Raw genomic sequence first — 14,825 nt, forward strand, 5'->3', positions numbered from 1 at the left:
ACATGTGTGCGTGAATGCAAATATTGACTTGTAGGGGGGATGGACGAGGTCAGTGACGTTACCAGATGAAAATTATGTAAAGTGTATAATTCATTAAAAATTATTGATAAGTGATAAGTATTATATTAAAAGAAATGGTATTAAAAGGACACTATTAAATTAAATTACGTTATCAAGGTATTTATAATCCAAGTAATCAATTTTTACAATATTTGTTTACTAACCAATCTTGAATATCTCATTTAGTGAATTCTTATCCAACTATTAATTTTTTAAACTATAATTTACGCTTATTCACATTGTAACTTTGAATTTATTTCAAATTACTCTTTCTGTGACAATGATAAGTCAAATTACATTTTACAGCCAGTTATAACTGGCAGTAAAATGTTGAGTCAGAAAAGACATACGATACATAAATACGACATCTCTTAATAGTGAAGCAATGATTTAGATCGTAAAAAATATTAACTATTATTAACACGAAGTATAGTCCCTTTTTGTAAATAAAATCTGTTAAAAGAATATACATATTTATAACATTTGATTAATTTTTCGGTATATGTATGTACTGGGGTTAATTAATGATTTTTTTCATTATAATCTGTGCATACAAATGATAGCAACACACGATGACAGAATTCAAGAATTTAAGTCATAACAAAAACAAAATTTGTCCTTTGTAGTCTTTATCACAATATTTAAAAACAATATTAGAAATTTAATAACTATAATATAGAATTAATATTTTATGTAATACATTTGTAAAGTATGTAAATGCATATTAAAATTTAAGCCCTTTTTAAATATATATCCGAGAAAATACTTTATTTATTTTTGTATTGAGAGCTTGTTGTTATATAAAATATTTATTTTTATATCTAATCAGAACGTTATCAAAGTGTTGATTACTGAAATATTATATCAATACATAGAAATAATTACAGTTGCTAAGACACATTTATCAAGTGAGTATTTTCATCATTTATTCTGGCACTCTGTTAGCTTTGCATAATATCCTACTAAGGGTGTAAAGCTAAAAATATATATATTACTAAACGTTTTCCATAAATGTGTAATAAATAACTAAATATACGCAACTAATCCGGTTTGTTTCATTTAAAATGTGTAATAACTGTGGAAACCCAAGATTTTATTATATTAGTAAATTTATTTGCTTTATTAAGAAGATATATGAACCTTTTTACTTGTATATAGCATAGATGTGCTAATAGAATAAGATCACTTGAGTTAGCAAACAATCAACTGTGTACTTTGTCATTCACATAGCATCTCATACAATTTAAAGTGAGTCTATTTGATTATTTTCCAGAATGATTCTAAAGCTTTCATTTAAAACTGTGAAGGTTACTGCTTTGACCTGCAATGTAGGAAAAGTTCGGAAGTTTTCTACTGGATTGCAGAAAGGATCAAATTTCTTTTTTAGACAGGTAGAATTTCTTAGTTATAATATAAAAGTGCACCTCAAACTTTGCAAGCTAAATGAAGTATAACTTTATTATCTGTTTAAAACAAATAAATTTGGTATGATATTTTTGTTTCTCTGCCAGATAGCATGGTATTGAGTTCTATTGCTCAATGCGGACGAAATCTCACATGCAGAGAATAGTGTATTGATACTTTTGTTTTTCTATTTATCCTTGTACATGCAAGACAAAAAATGAACTAGAAATAAAGTATAGGTCTTAAACACTTTTTTGTTCACTTTTAATTATTTACTCACATTAACAATAGTTACTTTTTGCTTTAATTAAGTAATAGACTAATGCATATTTGCTGTATATTTCATGCAACTTAATCTATTTTAAAGAATATTTTCCTAATAATAATTCATATTAGTTTTAATTTAATAATAGTTTTTTTAATATAAATTTCAGCTCTTTGACACAGTGAGTAGTACATACACATATATATTAGGAGATGTAAATTCAAAGGAAGCAGTTTTAATAGATCCAGTTTTAGAACATGCAGAAAGAGATGCCAATTTAATAAAAGAGCTTGGTTTCAATTTGGTTTATGCAAGTAAGTTAATAACTTCTGTTTTGCTACCTTAGTTAACACTTTCAGAGGTATTTATATAAAAATCTATTCTCTTTTATCTGCAGTTTGTCATTGCCAGGTATTGTCTGAATCAACCGGAGCATAAATCAAATCATTCCCCTGGCGTGGATAGAATGTAGAACTGTCCCATTATATAATTTTTTGTAAAAAAAATAATTGTTAGAGAAAGTGTTGAGTTTGCTGATGTGGTAGATTCCACAATTCATATAGTATAATAATTTATTAGATAAGCAAAAATATATTGAAAAAATGATATTGGCAAATCATTTGCGTTTCATTTACTACATCTCTTGTTTTCATTTTAAAGTGAATATAAAAAGCAGTAAAATAACAGAAGTAATAAACTGCTTGCAATTTTCTCATACAATGTTTCATAACAGTGTATTTGTGAATACACTATTATTTATTTAAAGATCATAAAATTCATAAATAATAAAATGTTGTATGATGAACTTAAAAACAATAGACTATTATAGCCTTATAGCCATACAGTGAAGAAACAAAGTTGTCAATAAATTTCAAAATTTATATATGTAATTATATAACCATTGTGTAGTAGCACATTGTTTGATTGCAAATGCGATGATTGTGGGTTCGATACCTACTGAGGAACATTAAATATTTTTATTTACCCACTGGATAAAGGAAAGGATAAATCATGGCTCTTATAGTGAGTGTTATGACATTCAGACAGACTAATTTATTTGCATAATTACTTCATTGAGTTCATCTAATTTTATATGTAATGCCTTTAAGTAAGTAAAATATATGACAGAGATATTTTAAAAGAATTTCTCTCTCTCTACTTTCCAATATAAATATTAATATATTATACACCAAATTGACGTCCAGAATTCGGAAGGTGGGGAGCAGAGTATCTTAACACTAGACTTCTCCTGCTTCCCCTCCTACACTCAAACATCATAAGTATTAATGCAAATATAACCTTTGCTTAATTTTAGTGAACACACATATGCACGCTGACCATATAACTGGTACGGGAAAACTAAAATCTCTAATACCCAATACAAAAAGTGTAATTGGTAAGGCGTCAGGGGCTAAAGCTGATATACATTTAGTTGATGGAGATATAATAAAATTTGGATCGAAGCAGTTACTAGCAACTGCAACCCCTGGTCATACTAATGGTTGTTTAACATATATATGTCATGAACAAGTGAGTTTTGTTTTTAATATATATTTTAGGCTTGGATATTTGATGAGAGCTAAGAGGCCAGTCGTGGCACAATCGTGTGAGTGTACGCGTCAAGTCGTGGGCTCGATCCTCATTCGAGGAAAATGAAATATTTTCATTTCCTTCATCTTGTAACGAGACAAAAGTGCGGCGTTTAGTTCCACCATTCAACACATCTGTAGAATTATACGCAAAGTGGGGAACGGGATGTTTTATCACCAGGTTCATCTGGCTATCTTGCTATATGCGGGACACAACTAAGTTATAAAAGAATACTTATACTTACTTATTATAATTATTTATAATAATAAAAATTTCAGGGTATAGCCTTTACAGGAGACACTCTCTTAATAAGAGGTTGTGGCAGAACAGACTTTCAGGAAGGTTCTTCAGAAACATTATACAACTCAGTTCATAGTAAAATATTTAGTTTACCAGATTTCTATATATTATACCCGGCCCATGATTATAGAGGACAAACTGCAACTACTGTGGGAGAAGAAAAGAAATATAATCCAAGATTGACTAAATCATTGAATGAGTTTATTAATATAATGGATAATTTGAATTTGCCGTATCCTAAAATGATAGGTAAATTAAATTTAACTTTAATGTTTAGAAAAATAGAATAAAAACTAAAAATATATTATTTTCATTTCTTCGCTCTGGTACGACAGAGCGCGGCGTTGAGTTCCGTTACTCAATGTTTCTTGCTTATTTTGCTAAACGAAAAACTTAAATAAAAATGATGTCCGTAGAAAGTTTAATTAGTACAAATATAATGAACATGGTTATGGTTTTTTTGTATAAAAGAGCATTAGTTACTCAACTTATCAAAAATATGTAGACAAAATTAAATATCTGTATCCATACAAAGAAGCAAAATATGTGTTAATTATATAATAACCACTTTCTTCAGTATGGGAGAGTTAATAATTTTGATAATACAGCATTCTTGGTACCTAAAAAAATTATTGTGTAGTTTAAAGTACTTGGATATGTAATCGTCTCAAATGATTTTGATAACAATAACTTTTTCCCTATTTATCTCTTATATTATCTATTTGTCTTTCACTGCCCAAATGCCCCAATATGGCCTCTATTATTGTTACTTTTATTAAAGTTAATAATAAAATTTAACCAATATTTACTCAGAGCATTTTTTTATATGTACATGTTATTTTTTTTCAGACAAAGCGGTCCCTGCAAATCGAGTATGTGGCTTATACTAAAGGATAGTATAATTTAGACAAACTAAAGAAATGTATTTTTTTATTTATTATAAGGATACTTGAAGCAATATAATATATATTCTTAATATATTATAATTGTGTTCATAGAGTCAAAAGTAAAAAAATATCTTTATTATTTTCTATTTTCATTATACATTTTGCAGTAATATGATTTTTTTATATTCTTGTTAAAAATACGTATTATATTTAAAAATTTTGTCTTTAAATCTAAATTAGTAGAAAAAAAGAAGCCATACAATTAAAGTTTAAGTGCTAAATGTTATCTATTAGTTTATAAGTGTTAATTATCTTTTGTTAAATAATTTAGATTTTTTTTATATGTATAATGTATATTGTGAATCAAATAGTTCTCTTAATATAGGAGTGTCAATAAAAATGTATTTTATTAAGAAATTGTTTTATTTTGTTGATTTTGTTGATATTGTCATTTGACATGTGTTTGTGTGTTTAAATAAATAACAAAACGACAATAAGTTATGAAATTAAGATTTTTTTTTAAATGAATGCCATCTATAGTTAACTTAAACAACTATTTGTATGTTTTACCTTTTTCTTTAAAAGAAGTGTAAGATGTCGCTCAAATTACGTATCCTCTTCTCAAAATATTTTTTTCCTTTTGTAGTGAATTAAAGACTTCTATAAATCTATTGAAATCCACTGCGAAAACAGAAATAGAATCAAGTTCAGAACATAAAAATAATAAATACAAAAAATATTTCACTACTATAAAATACAAGCATTATATTAGTAGTTTTAGTTAATTTAAAAAAAAATCTATCGTTGAAAACCGTAAAGTTTTACCAATGTATCCCGTCATGTCCCCCGGGCGGGGTCCCGCGGGTAGACAATCATTGGTAAATAAACTATAAAGATATTATTAATGCTAGCCTTCACTGTTACTCAGTATTGGTTGGTAAAAGATAGTGGTTTTATTTAACATCGATCCATTGTTGTAAGAATTCAAGATTTCGCTCTGGTGTCGGGGCAAAGCGTGGTGTTGACTTCTGCCATTCAACACGCAATGCCGACAGAATTCAGCGGAGACCCGAGCCAAGAAATATTAAATATTTAATTTCCTTCCCGTGTGGTGGTCGAACCCACACACTTGTGCCGCTGCGCCACGACTGGCCTCTGAATTATATAGGATAGCCCTTGTCTTTAATGGTGAAACCCAATCTGTACAAAAAATAAATTAATATGAATAGCACAAAAAAAATCACTTTATGGAATTGAACCTATCACTTTGTGTTGTAAATCACTGTTTAATTTAATTAAGTGTTATTATTTATATTAACCTAAATCTTTGTAACGTTATATCAATTTAATATTAGCAATTTCCTTGGGAAATATTTCCATAATTCATTAGGAATATTTCTAAGGTCACAGTGAAATTTTGCCGGCAAGTTTGACATTTTGCCAACTTTGGCTCGTCGCGTCCCCTGGGTCCTGGGTAAAGAGCCGGCATTAACACTGGCGAAAACACAAAATTATTAATGGCTGCCTTGAGCGTTCGTTAGTTTCGAATTGCTTAATTAGAAACTGATTTGTGTTGAACTAAAAGTTAACTTATATGGTTGTGAAATTATTGATGTAGTTTTAATTAAACACCTATACGTTATATGTGTAAAAAGTTCCACATTTGTCTAAGGAAAGTAAGTTAGAAAGCGAAACTGAACGCCGCACTTGTCTCACCAGCTAGCGATACTATGTTACAGAACGAATACGGGGACGGGGGGGACAACGGGGGACAACGGGGACACCCCTATTGTGCCTATATTTTCATCCATTTCCATTTGTATTTTATGGTTACATCATATCATCATCATATACCGCATTCTGAATTTATTTTTACTAATATTTAGCAGCTGAGTGGTGGCCATAAGTCATAAATAATTTTGAGTATCACCAAAATTTTTCCTTAACAAAGTACCTAATAAAGAAAATTAAAGCGAATTGTGCTCTTATGGACATTTATAAAGTTCCATTTATATAAATGTAGCTTACAATAACCATGGAAAATTTTAAATTATTCAACAAAAATATATTCAATGAATCCAAATACTGCCGTAAGTTGGTGAAGAGTTGAATATTTTACGAAACTCTCCATTTAAACAAAACAATCACTTTTCAAACACAAAAATGGATAAAAAATATGCGTTTGTGAGCTATTATGCCACAGACAGGCAAGCAGATTTATTAAAGTCACGTCTAACTTAATGTTTTTTTTATTTTACTTTTTTTAAATATACATGTATAAGGGTCATAGGTATGAGGTGAATTCTTATAAAAGGAAAAAATCAAGGATCTTGGTAAAGTAGGTTAAAGTGCAAGTGCAGAAAGATAAAATCAATATCGAGTTCACACGAATTCAAACAAAAGTATAAAGTTTTGTGCGAGGAACCTCCAGCGGGCTTGACAAATAGACAAAGTGATTAGATACTTCCCACGAGCTTTAGTTTGTTTGTATCGATTTTTTTATAAAGAAACGGCAGGTATTTTACTTTTGTATTTTATTTTTTTATTGTATACGAATAGACTGCCAAATACCTAATGTGCTTTAAATATTTTTACTTAAAAAAACCTTATTTTCTAAAAATTATTTTTAAATAGCTTGCTTACTAGATCTACTTAAAACGTCGCGGAGATTTGGGATTCGAAACCCCAATGATATTCATATATATAATATTAATAACCCCGATGAATATTTCCATTTTTCGCTCTGGGTACGAGGTAAAGCGCAAAAGCTCCAGAATTCATCAGTAAGTGGGGAACGAAACTGTAGTAATGGAAAGAAAGTGTATTAACTCTAAGTCCTCAGTTTTCCTCTGCCCTAAACTACTAAGACACTGGCAAATATTTAGAAACATATAAGACTCTTTAATATAATAATATACATATATACGTAGCCATATAATATACTACCCTAGTACCATTATAAATGTATTTAACAAGTAACGTTCATTCGTTAATTAGTAAGAGATCCTATCTGAACTATTCAAATAACTTGTTTGAACAGACAGACATAACTATCGTTGTATCTTAAACAAGACGCACAAGAGAAACTTGGCAGTGGCTATTATTATTATGTGTTTTATAGCTTTTCCGTTTCCTTTTTGAGACTCGAGTGCACCACGATGACGCCCATTGATAAGGTAAAGAAATTACTAGTATTCGATATACTTAGTTGTGTGCGTTGTTTATAATTAATTTAAATGATAACATTACAACGAGGCCAGGCGTTAGTCAGTTAGTAGTGGCACAAGTGTGTGACTGTAAACGGGACTGGTAATGGGTTCGATGTCCATTCGAGGAAATGAAATATTTAAACATTTTCATTTCTTCGATCTGGTGTCGAAAGAAATGCGGCATTGTATTCCGCCTCTCAACACGCAAGTGCCTCCAGTTTTTGGCGGAAAATAGGGAACGGAGTGTTACTTAACACAAGGTTCCATCTACCTTCCCTGTTGTGCGAGATATAGCGTGAAGCTGATTTTTTTTTATAAGATTTCCTTAACAAACCCTACTACCATTATTTTTAGATAGCGATCGATACTGATTCATTTGTATATTTGGCCATTCTATTTTGTTATTTTGGCACATTCTGGCGTTTTATTCCTGTTCCCTGTTATTCGGAAGCTTTCTTTCTTTATACCAGTGGACCCGAACGTGGCTACGCCCGCTTGAACTATTTTCCTAAATATATTTATTAAATATATTTATGAAATTATTTTCAGTTTTCAATAGAGAGATGCGTTAAGCAAGCTCATTTTGGGTGACGTTTTCTAACAACAAACTTTGCAAATCGTTGCTTCGCAACGACAGTTGTTATTAATATGGCGGAATAAATTGCATGTCAAATTAATAAGTATATTAAAATAATATTGGTAATATATCGAAAATATAACAAATATGAGAAAAAAAAGTATCCTATGTTCATCCCGAGACCCTAAAGTATCTCTATATGAATATTTCATCACAATTAAATAAGCGGTTTGGCCCTGATTGCGTAAAAGACAGACAGACAGACAGACAGACAGACAGACAGACAGACAGACAGACAGACAGACAGACAGAGTTACTTTCGAATTTATAATATAGGTACAGTAATATAAAAATAGGTACAGTAATAATACAGTTAGCTAATTTCTCTTTAGTTTGCCGTATTTCTTTCTTTCACCCATTTAGTTAATCCATTTTGTTCCCTATTATGTATCTAAAATATATATATATCCCGACAAGGAGATATTTCCATGCAACGCCATTTGATTCAGGGAAAAGTTGAAGGTAGCAGGCCACGCGGTAGAACCGCCATGCGATGGACAGATCAAGTGAAGGCTGCCCAGACTGTGTGGCGCACCACCAACCTTTAAAAAGGACGACCACGACTGCTCTGTCAAGAGTGAAACGACAAAGAAGAAGGAGATCTATTAAAAAACGCAATGACCACTCATTCTCGTTTTTACCTACAACGGAAAGTGGAGAAAATTCTGAAGGCATTGTATATTAAGTGGCAGAACTCAACACCGTGAAACTAGAGCAAGGAAATAAAAATATTGAATATTTCATACAAAAAAAAATGTAAATATATACAAAATCACATACAAATAATTAAACAAATACATACATATATTGTATTTGTAATAACGTGCTGCCGTAATAATGTAGTCGGGTTAGCTCGCCCTCTTGGTTGAACTTGTACGTTAATTGCGGTATTATTGATTCGTGGGTGACTCATACAGTTGAATTACTTTGTATGAATGTAAATCTACTTGTTGATGATGTGTGAAATATTAATTATTTATGCCTTAGTACGATTTTATTACGAGTCTATAGGCTTGCGACAAAAAAAAAAAAATGACCATAGTATGAAAAATCTTTTGTCTTAAAGCCAGTCGTAGCGCAGGAGCAAGCATGTGTTAGTAAATGCAGCGGATTTTTGGTTCGATTCCCACTAGGGAAATTAAAATAATTAATATTTTATTTCCTCGCTCTGGTGTCGAGGCAAGATCGCGGACTGCCTCCCGAATTTAGCGAAAACTGGGGAACGGAAGTGTCACACTAGGTTTCTAGGTTCCCTCTATCAATACTGCTTTGTGGGTGATACAGTGTGAAGCTAAACTAAGCTTTTTTCTCTTCAGTTATAGCAAGTTATATATTTATAGATATTTTTTCTTTTTCCAATTATTTTGATAAATCGTATATTACGTAATCTATATATATTAAATCGAAAGGTCACTCATACATAGGAGTTACTTATAGAACGTAGGTGCTCGCTAAGACGGGAATTTGCAATATTCTACTTCTAAGGGGTTGTTTTTGGGGTTGAAAGTTTGTATGAAACTTCGTTACTACAAATGCTAGGAGTCTCAAATTTTGCATGGACGTCACTTATAGGACGTAGGTACTCATGGAGACAGAAATTAATAATAACGTAGTTCACGCAGGCGAAGCCGCGGGCGGGCCGCTAATGTTATATACAAATTGAAAAAAGCATTTACCGTTTCCTTTACTAACCTTCAAATTATCATTAATATAAGAATGTTACAAGAACAATAAAATTACAATTAACATGAAAAAAACATTTTATTCTAAAAACAAGCAAATATCTTAAATAACGCCATACACATCCTCGCTGGCAGCTTGCCCGCGGCCCGCGTCTCCACCCGTGTACTGCGGGCCTGCAACTGTGTCAATAGCTCATGTACTTAATGTTAAGATAAATGTTCGAGAGATGCGCTTTAGAATTGCTTTTATCTACCAAATAAGTATGGAAAATGGTTATTTTGAGAATGTTTATTACTTTTTTTATTGATGCTGTTATATAATGTTATCTATTTATCAGCTTCACGCTGTATCCCGCATACAGCAGTGCAGGCAGAGGGAACCTCCGTTCCCCATTTGTCCTAAATTCTGGAGGTATTGCGTGTTGACTGGCGGGACTCAACGCCGCGCTTTGTCTTGACACCGGAGCGAAGAAGTGAAAATATACATTTTAAATAAATATTTCCTATCCTCGGGTGGAGATCGAACACACAACCAATCGATTTTGCAGCATACTTTGTGACCTCGCGCCACGACTTGCCACGAATATTATAATAAAAAAAAAAATAGCTTTATTCTCATAGTTTTTTAAGAGTCAACAATCTTTTATATATCTTTTGCTATTTTATAATATATACAGCTTCACGCTGTATCTCGCGGAGGCAGAGGGTACATAGTGTTAAGACACTCCGCTCCCCACTTTAAATATTTAATTCACTCGAGTGGGAATCGAACCCACAATCTATCATGTTTTTAGTGACACTGGAGTTTATTATAAAAATCTTCTATCTGTTAGTATCATCTACTTGATATAAAATAGTTATGCAATATGCCGACTTAACATTTTTATGGAGGAATATTACATAATCTACATGCATATGAAACCAGCAAATATTTTTAGTGCTATTATTATATTTTGTATTTAAAAAATATAGAGACACTGTTTAAAAATCTTTGTCTTTGAAAACATTTAACTTTATGTATATGTATAATATATGCTCGTATTGCATAATCAATTTAATAGCGTTCATTTTAGTACACAGCAGAGATGAATATATTGAAGTTTAATCATTTTATCAAAAAAATCATATAAATGACTTTTAGTTCTATAACGCCAATAAGTTACATAACGAAATGCATTTGTTCCAAAATAACTCTGAAACTCTAAACACAAACAAATATCACTGCACAAACTATTTTCAAACTAATTTAACCAAATCTCATATAAATGTTAAAACGAAATGACATATGTATGTAATTATGAAATCTAATCAAATCGGCTTCAAGCTCTATTCCACGCACAGCAGGATAGGCAGAGGAAACCTAGTGTTAGGACACTCCGTTTTCCACTGTCTGCCGAATTTTGGAGACATTGCCTGTTAAATGGCGGATCTCAACGCCGCATTTTGCCTCAACTCCAGAGCGAGGAAATGAAAATATAAATTCAAATAAATATTTTAATTCCCCGAATGGGGATTGAATCCAGAACCAGTCGCTGGCCTCTGTCCGTTATATTTCTGTCCGTATGTTTGTATGTATGTATGTATGTATGTATATTATTCAGTAGTTATGTCCTAATAGTCTGCACACGACAAATCGATACGAAGCACTCCGGGCGCGACGTAGCTCGTAGGCGTGGAGCGTGAACGTGGACTAGATCAAACGCGCGTTACACGTGATTGAAATGTATATAATTGAATTGCAATTCTATTGGTTGTAGATTATGGAATTGTATTCTTAAGATTTTCTGTTTTTGAGGTAACTTTGATAAATGCCATTATTACAAGCCCCAAGAATCTAATGCCAGTCGTGGGTCGTTTCCCATTCGAAGAATTGAAATATTTAGTATGTTCCCATTAAGACACTTCTATTCCCCATTTTCCGTCAATTCCTGGAGGCAATGAGAGTTGGTACACAGATTGACACCACAGCGAAAAAATAAAATATTAAATATTTAATTTCTTCGAGTGGGAATGTGGAAATCGAACCCAGAACCTGTCGCCTTTGCTCCACGCTACGACTAGCCTCAAAATGAAAAAGTCTTTAATTATATACAAATAATTAAACAAAGCTTAAGTAAAATCAAAATTATATCTTAAACTAATCTAAAACCAATATCTCTATTGTATGCAATCTATCAATGTTTCTCTAAACCCAATCAAATCAATCATGGGAACAGCCGTGCACTAACTAACATTGTAGATGCTAAAATATATACGAGACAAGAATGTATAGTTCCAATAAGGTACCCTGGGCTATGGAGCCTCAATAATAAAGCAGTTAAGGCGGAGGCAGACATGAGGCAAAATTTGCGTATGCATTTTATATTTTGCGGATATTATATGTAAATTTTTTTTTTTTTTGTTATTTATTCTAATTTAATTTATAAAATAAAGGTTATGAGGTAACACGACGCGTTCAGTTCCTCCTCTCAATGCGCAATGCCTCTAGCATTTGGTGAAAAGTGGGGAATAGAGTGTCGTAACACTAGGCTCCCTCTGCCTACACTGCTGTGCGACCAAAGTGCTACTTTTCATGCAATATGCATATTTTACATATAAAATATAACAACGAATCTACAGCTTGTCTTGACCTTTGTGCTGCAATCTACCTACACCCACTTTTCGTTAAGTCAATAGAGTGCTGAGATTGTATTATATTTGCTATCTATTGATCGTGTTCGCTTCTCAAGTGCAATTTTAACCAATTTCAAAAATAGGGGGTGTTTTTTTACTATCATGTTTTCTTAAAAATAATAAGAAATGTTTATAATGTTATGAAAAAAACATCTCTAAATAAGTTAAAAAAAATGCCTAATAATGCCTTTTTTTTCACTCTATTATTTCACTTCAACACGTAACCCCTTCAAACTTCGACGGAAAGTGGGGAACGGAGTGTCTCAACCCTATATTTCCTCTTCAAAATTCAACAAATCCCATACATCCGTTCTAACAATATCGTTAAATTTATCGCCGTCAATATTACACTTGACACCGTTTACAGTTTTATTACATATCTGTATGAGAGAGTGCTTTAAAGCTTTTAGTAAAGCTTGTGTCAGTTTAATGGAAATGACATGTACTCCAGAATGATTGGCGAAGTCTGCACCGGGGTCTCGTCCAGGATGTACCGGTTCGTCTGGCGAGTACGTGACGTCACTCGCCCCATATGCAAATATCTGGAACGATTTAGTTAAGTAATATGCTTTATTGCAAATTGTAATTGTAGTCTGTCACTATGTTCTACTGAACAGGACGTCGTGGCGCAGCATCACATGGGTGTGACTATAACGTGAAGGATGTGGGTTCGATCCCCACTCGAGGAAGTGAAATATTTATTTACGTTTATATTTCCATTTCTTCGCTCTGGTGTCGAGGAATGCCTCCAGAATTCTGCAGAAAGTAGGGAACGGAGTGTTTTAACACTAAGCCTACCCTGCTGTATGCGGGATACAGCGTGAAGCTGATTTAATTAAGTTTAATTTTTAATTTAATATAATTAATCGAATTTCATCTAAGTTTACCTAATAATAATTATGTATAAACAGTCTATTTGTTTATTTGGATATTACTGATCTCTCAATATTAAGCTATTGTATTACGCGAGGGAACATAATAATCCTAAGCTGGGAATATTATTGTATAGATATTGTTAGCTTTGTCCATCTCACGGGAGATAAGAAATTAATATCAGCTAAATAAATATAAAAACTATTAATAACATGAATATAATGGTACACGTTGTTTTTCTTAATGTTGTAACTCTAGGCAGAGGGAACGTAGTGTTAAGACATTCCGTTCCCCACTTTCCGCTGAATTATGAAGGCATTATTTTGTTGAATGGTGGAACTTAACGCCGCGATGTAACTAGATGGGAATGTTACAATATACATGAATGCTATCTTTTATCTTTTTTTTTATTTTTTTTAATCGAATTACCAGTTTTTCATAATCATTAAAGTATTACATAATAAATTAAAATGAATCCTAGTCTAGACTTACATAGTAAAGTGCTTTAGAACAGATTTATGTATCTCCTCTGAAGGATATGCGCAAAATAATAGTTTTAATTTCCAAGTAAATGACCTGAGTGGAATACAAAGCGACAGAGACAAGGAGATTGCGGCTAGACTGTACTGGCCCTGTAACGGGCTTTGTGCCAGAGCCTCGGGTGCCTTCCCTCTTTAAAAGACCTTCGATAATCTTTATCTAATACCCACACAAGCTTTAAACTTCCTTTGCCGCTATTGAATGAGTTAGGACCAAGTTCGATATCCTTGATACTCTTCTTTATATTTGCTGAAGGAATTTTCAAGCAGTTATTACGAGGGCTAGATTGTCTAATCGATATTTACCTGAGACGTTCCCGATATTACTTTCTTAATTAAATTCAAAACTTGTACCAATGACTCACCAGCGCATGCCTTTTCAAAAATAGGGGCGAAATTGGAAACAATGTAAATCAAGCCATGTTTGTGATACGTATAATTAGCTGCTATTACAAATAGAATACAGACGATAATTGCATGGCAATTTATTAAAAAACTGATGCCTCATCATCGGGAAACCCAGACAGGGGCAGACGAAGACGGCATTCGTGATTCGCTTCGTTATAGAAGAAGTCCTTGCGTTAACAGCACTGCGCACGCGCGCTTCACCCTCGGCCCTCCCGTTTCGGCTCGAGGAGTGCCCGCTACCGTCCCTCTCGCTCCCGGGAGGGTCGATATATACGACGCTAGGTACGCGTACGGTGTC

The 14,825-nt window shown here is 32.5% G+C and overlaps 1 protein-coding gene across 1 annotated transcript; it reads left to right on the top strand.

The window, feature by feature from the left end:
• The first annotated feature begins 829 nt into the window (after positions 1 to 829).
• LOC146530696 (persulfide dioxygenase ETHE1, mitochondrial-like) lies at positions 830 to 5,012 on the top strand. Its single transcript, XM_085199464.1, has 6 exons — positions 830 to 968; positions 1,334 to 1,451; positions 1,899 to 2,043; positions 3,045 to 3,259; positions 3,598 to 3,868; positions 4,469 to 5,012. The coding sequence occupies exons 2-6, from the start codon at positions 1,335 to 1,337 to the stop codon at positions 4,507 to 4,509; spliced, it is 789 nt and encodes a 262-aa protein (XP_085055590.1). The 5' UTR covers positions 830 to 968; position 1,334; the 3' UTR covers positions 4,510 to 5,012.
• Positions 5,013 to 14,825: the final 9,813 nt, after the last annotated feature.

The sequence above is a fragment of the Heliconius melpomene genome, chromosome 16 (genome assembly GCF_056956725.1).
Source record: "Heliconius melpomene rosina isolate 202511_hmr_F chromosome 16, ASM5695672v1, whole genome shotgun sequence".
NCBI lineage: Eukaryota > Metazoa > Arthropoda > Insecta > Lepidoptera > Nymphalidae > Heliconius > Heliconius melpomene.

Coding starts and splice junctions, on each gene's coding strand:
- LOC146530696 (XM_085199464.1), top strand. CDS start 1,335: ATGATTCTAAAGCTTTCATTTAAAACTGTGAAGGTTACTGCTTTGACC. Junction 3,260..3,597: donor CATATATATGTCATGAACAA/GTGAGTTTTGTT, acceptor TAAAAATTTCAG/GGTATAGCCTTTACAGGAGA. Junction 3,869..4,468: donor GCCGTATCCTAAAATGATAG/GTAAATTAAATT, acceptor ATTTTTTTTCAG/ACAAAGCGGTCCCTGCAAAT.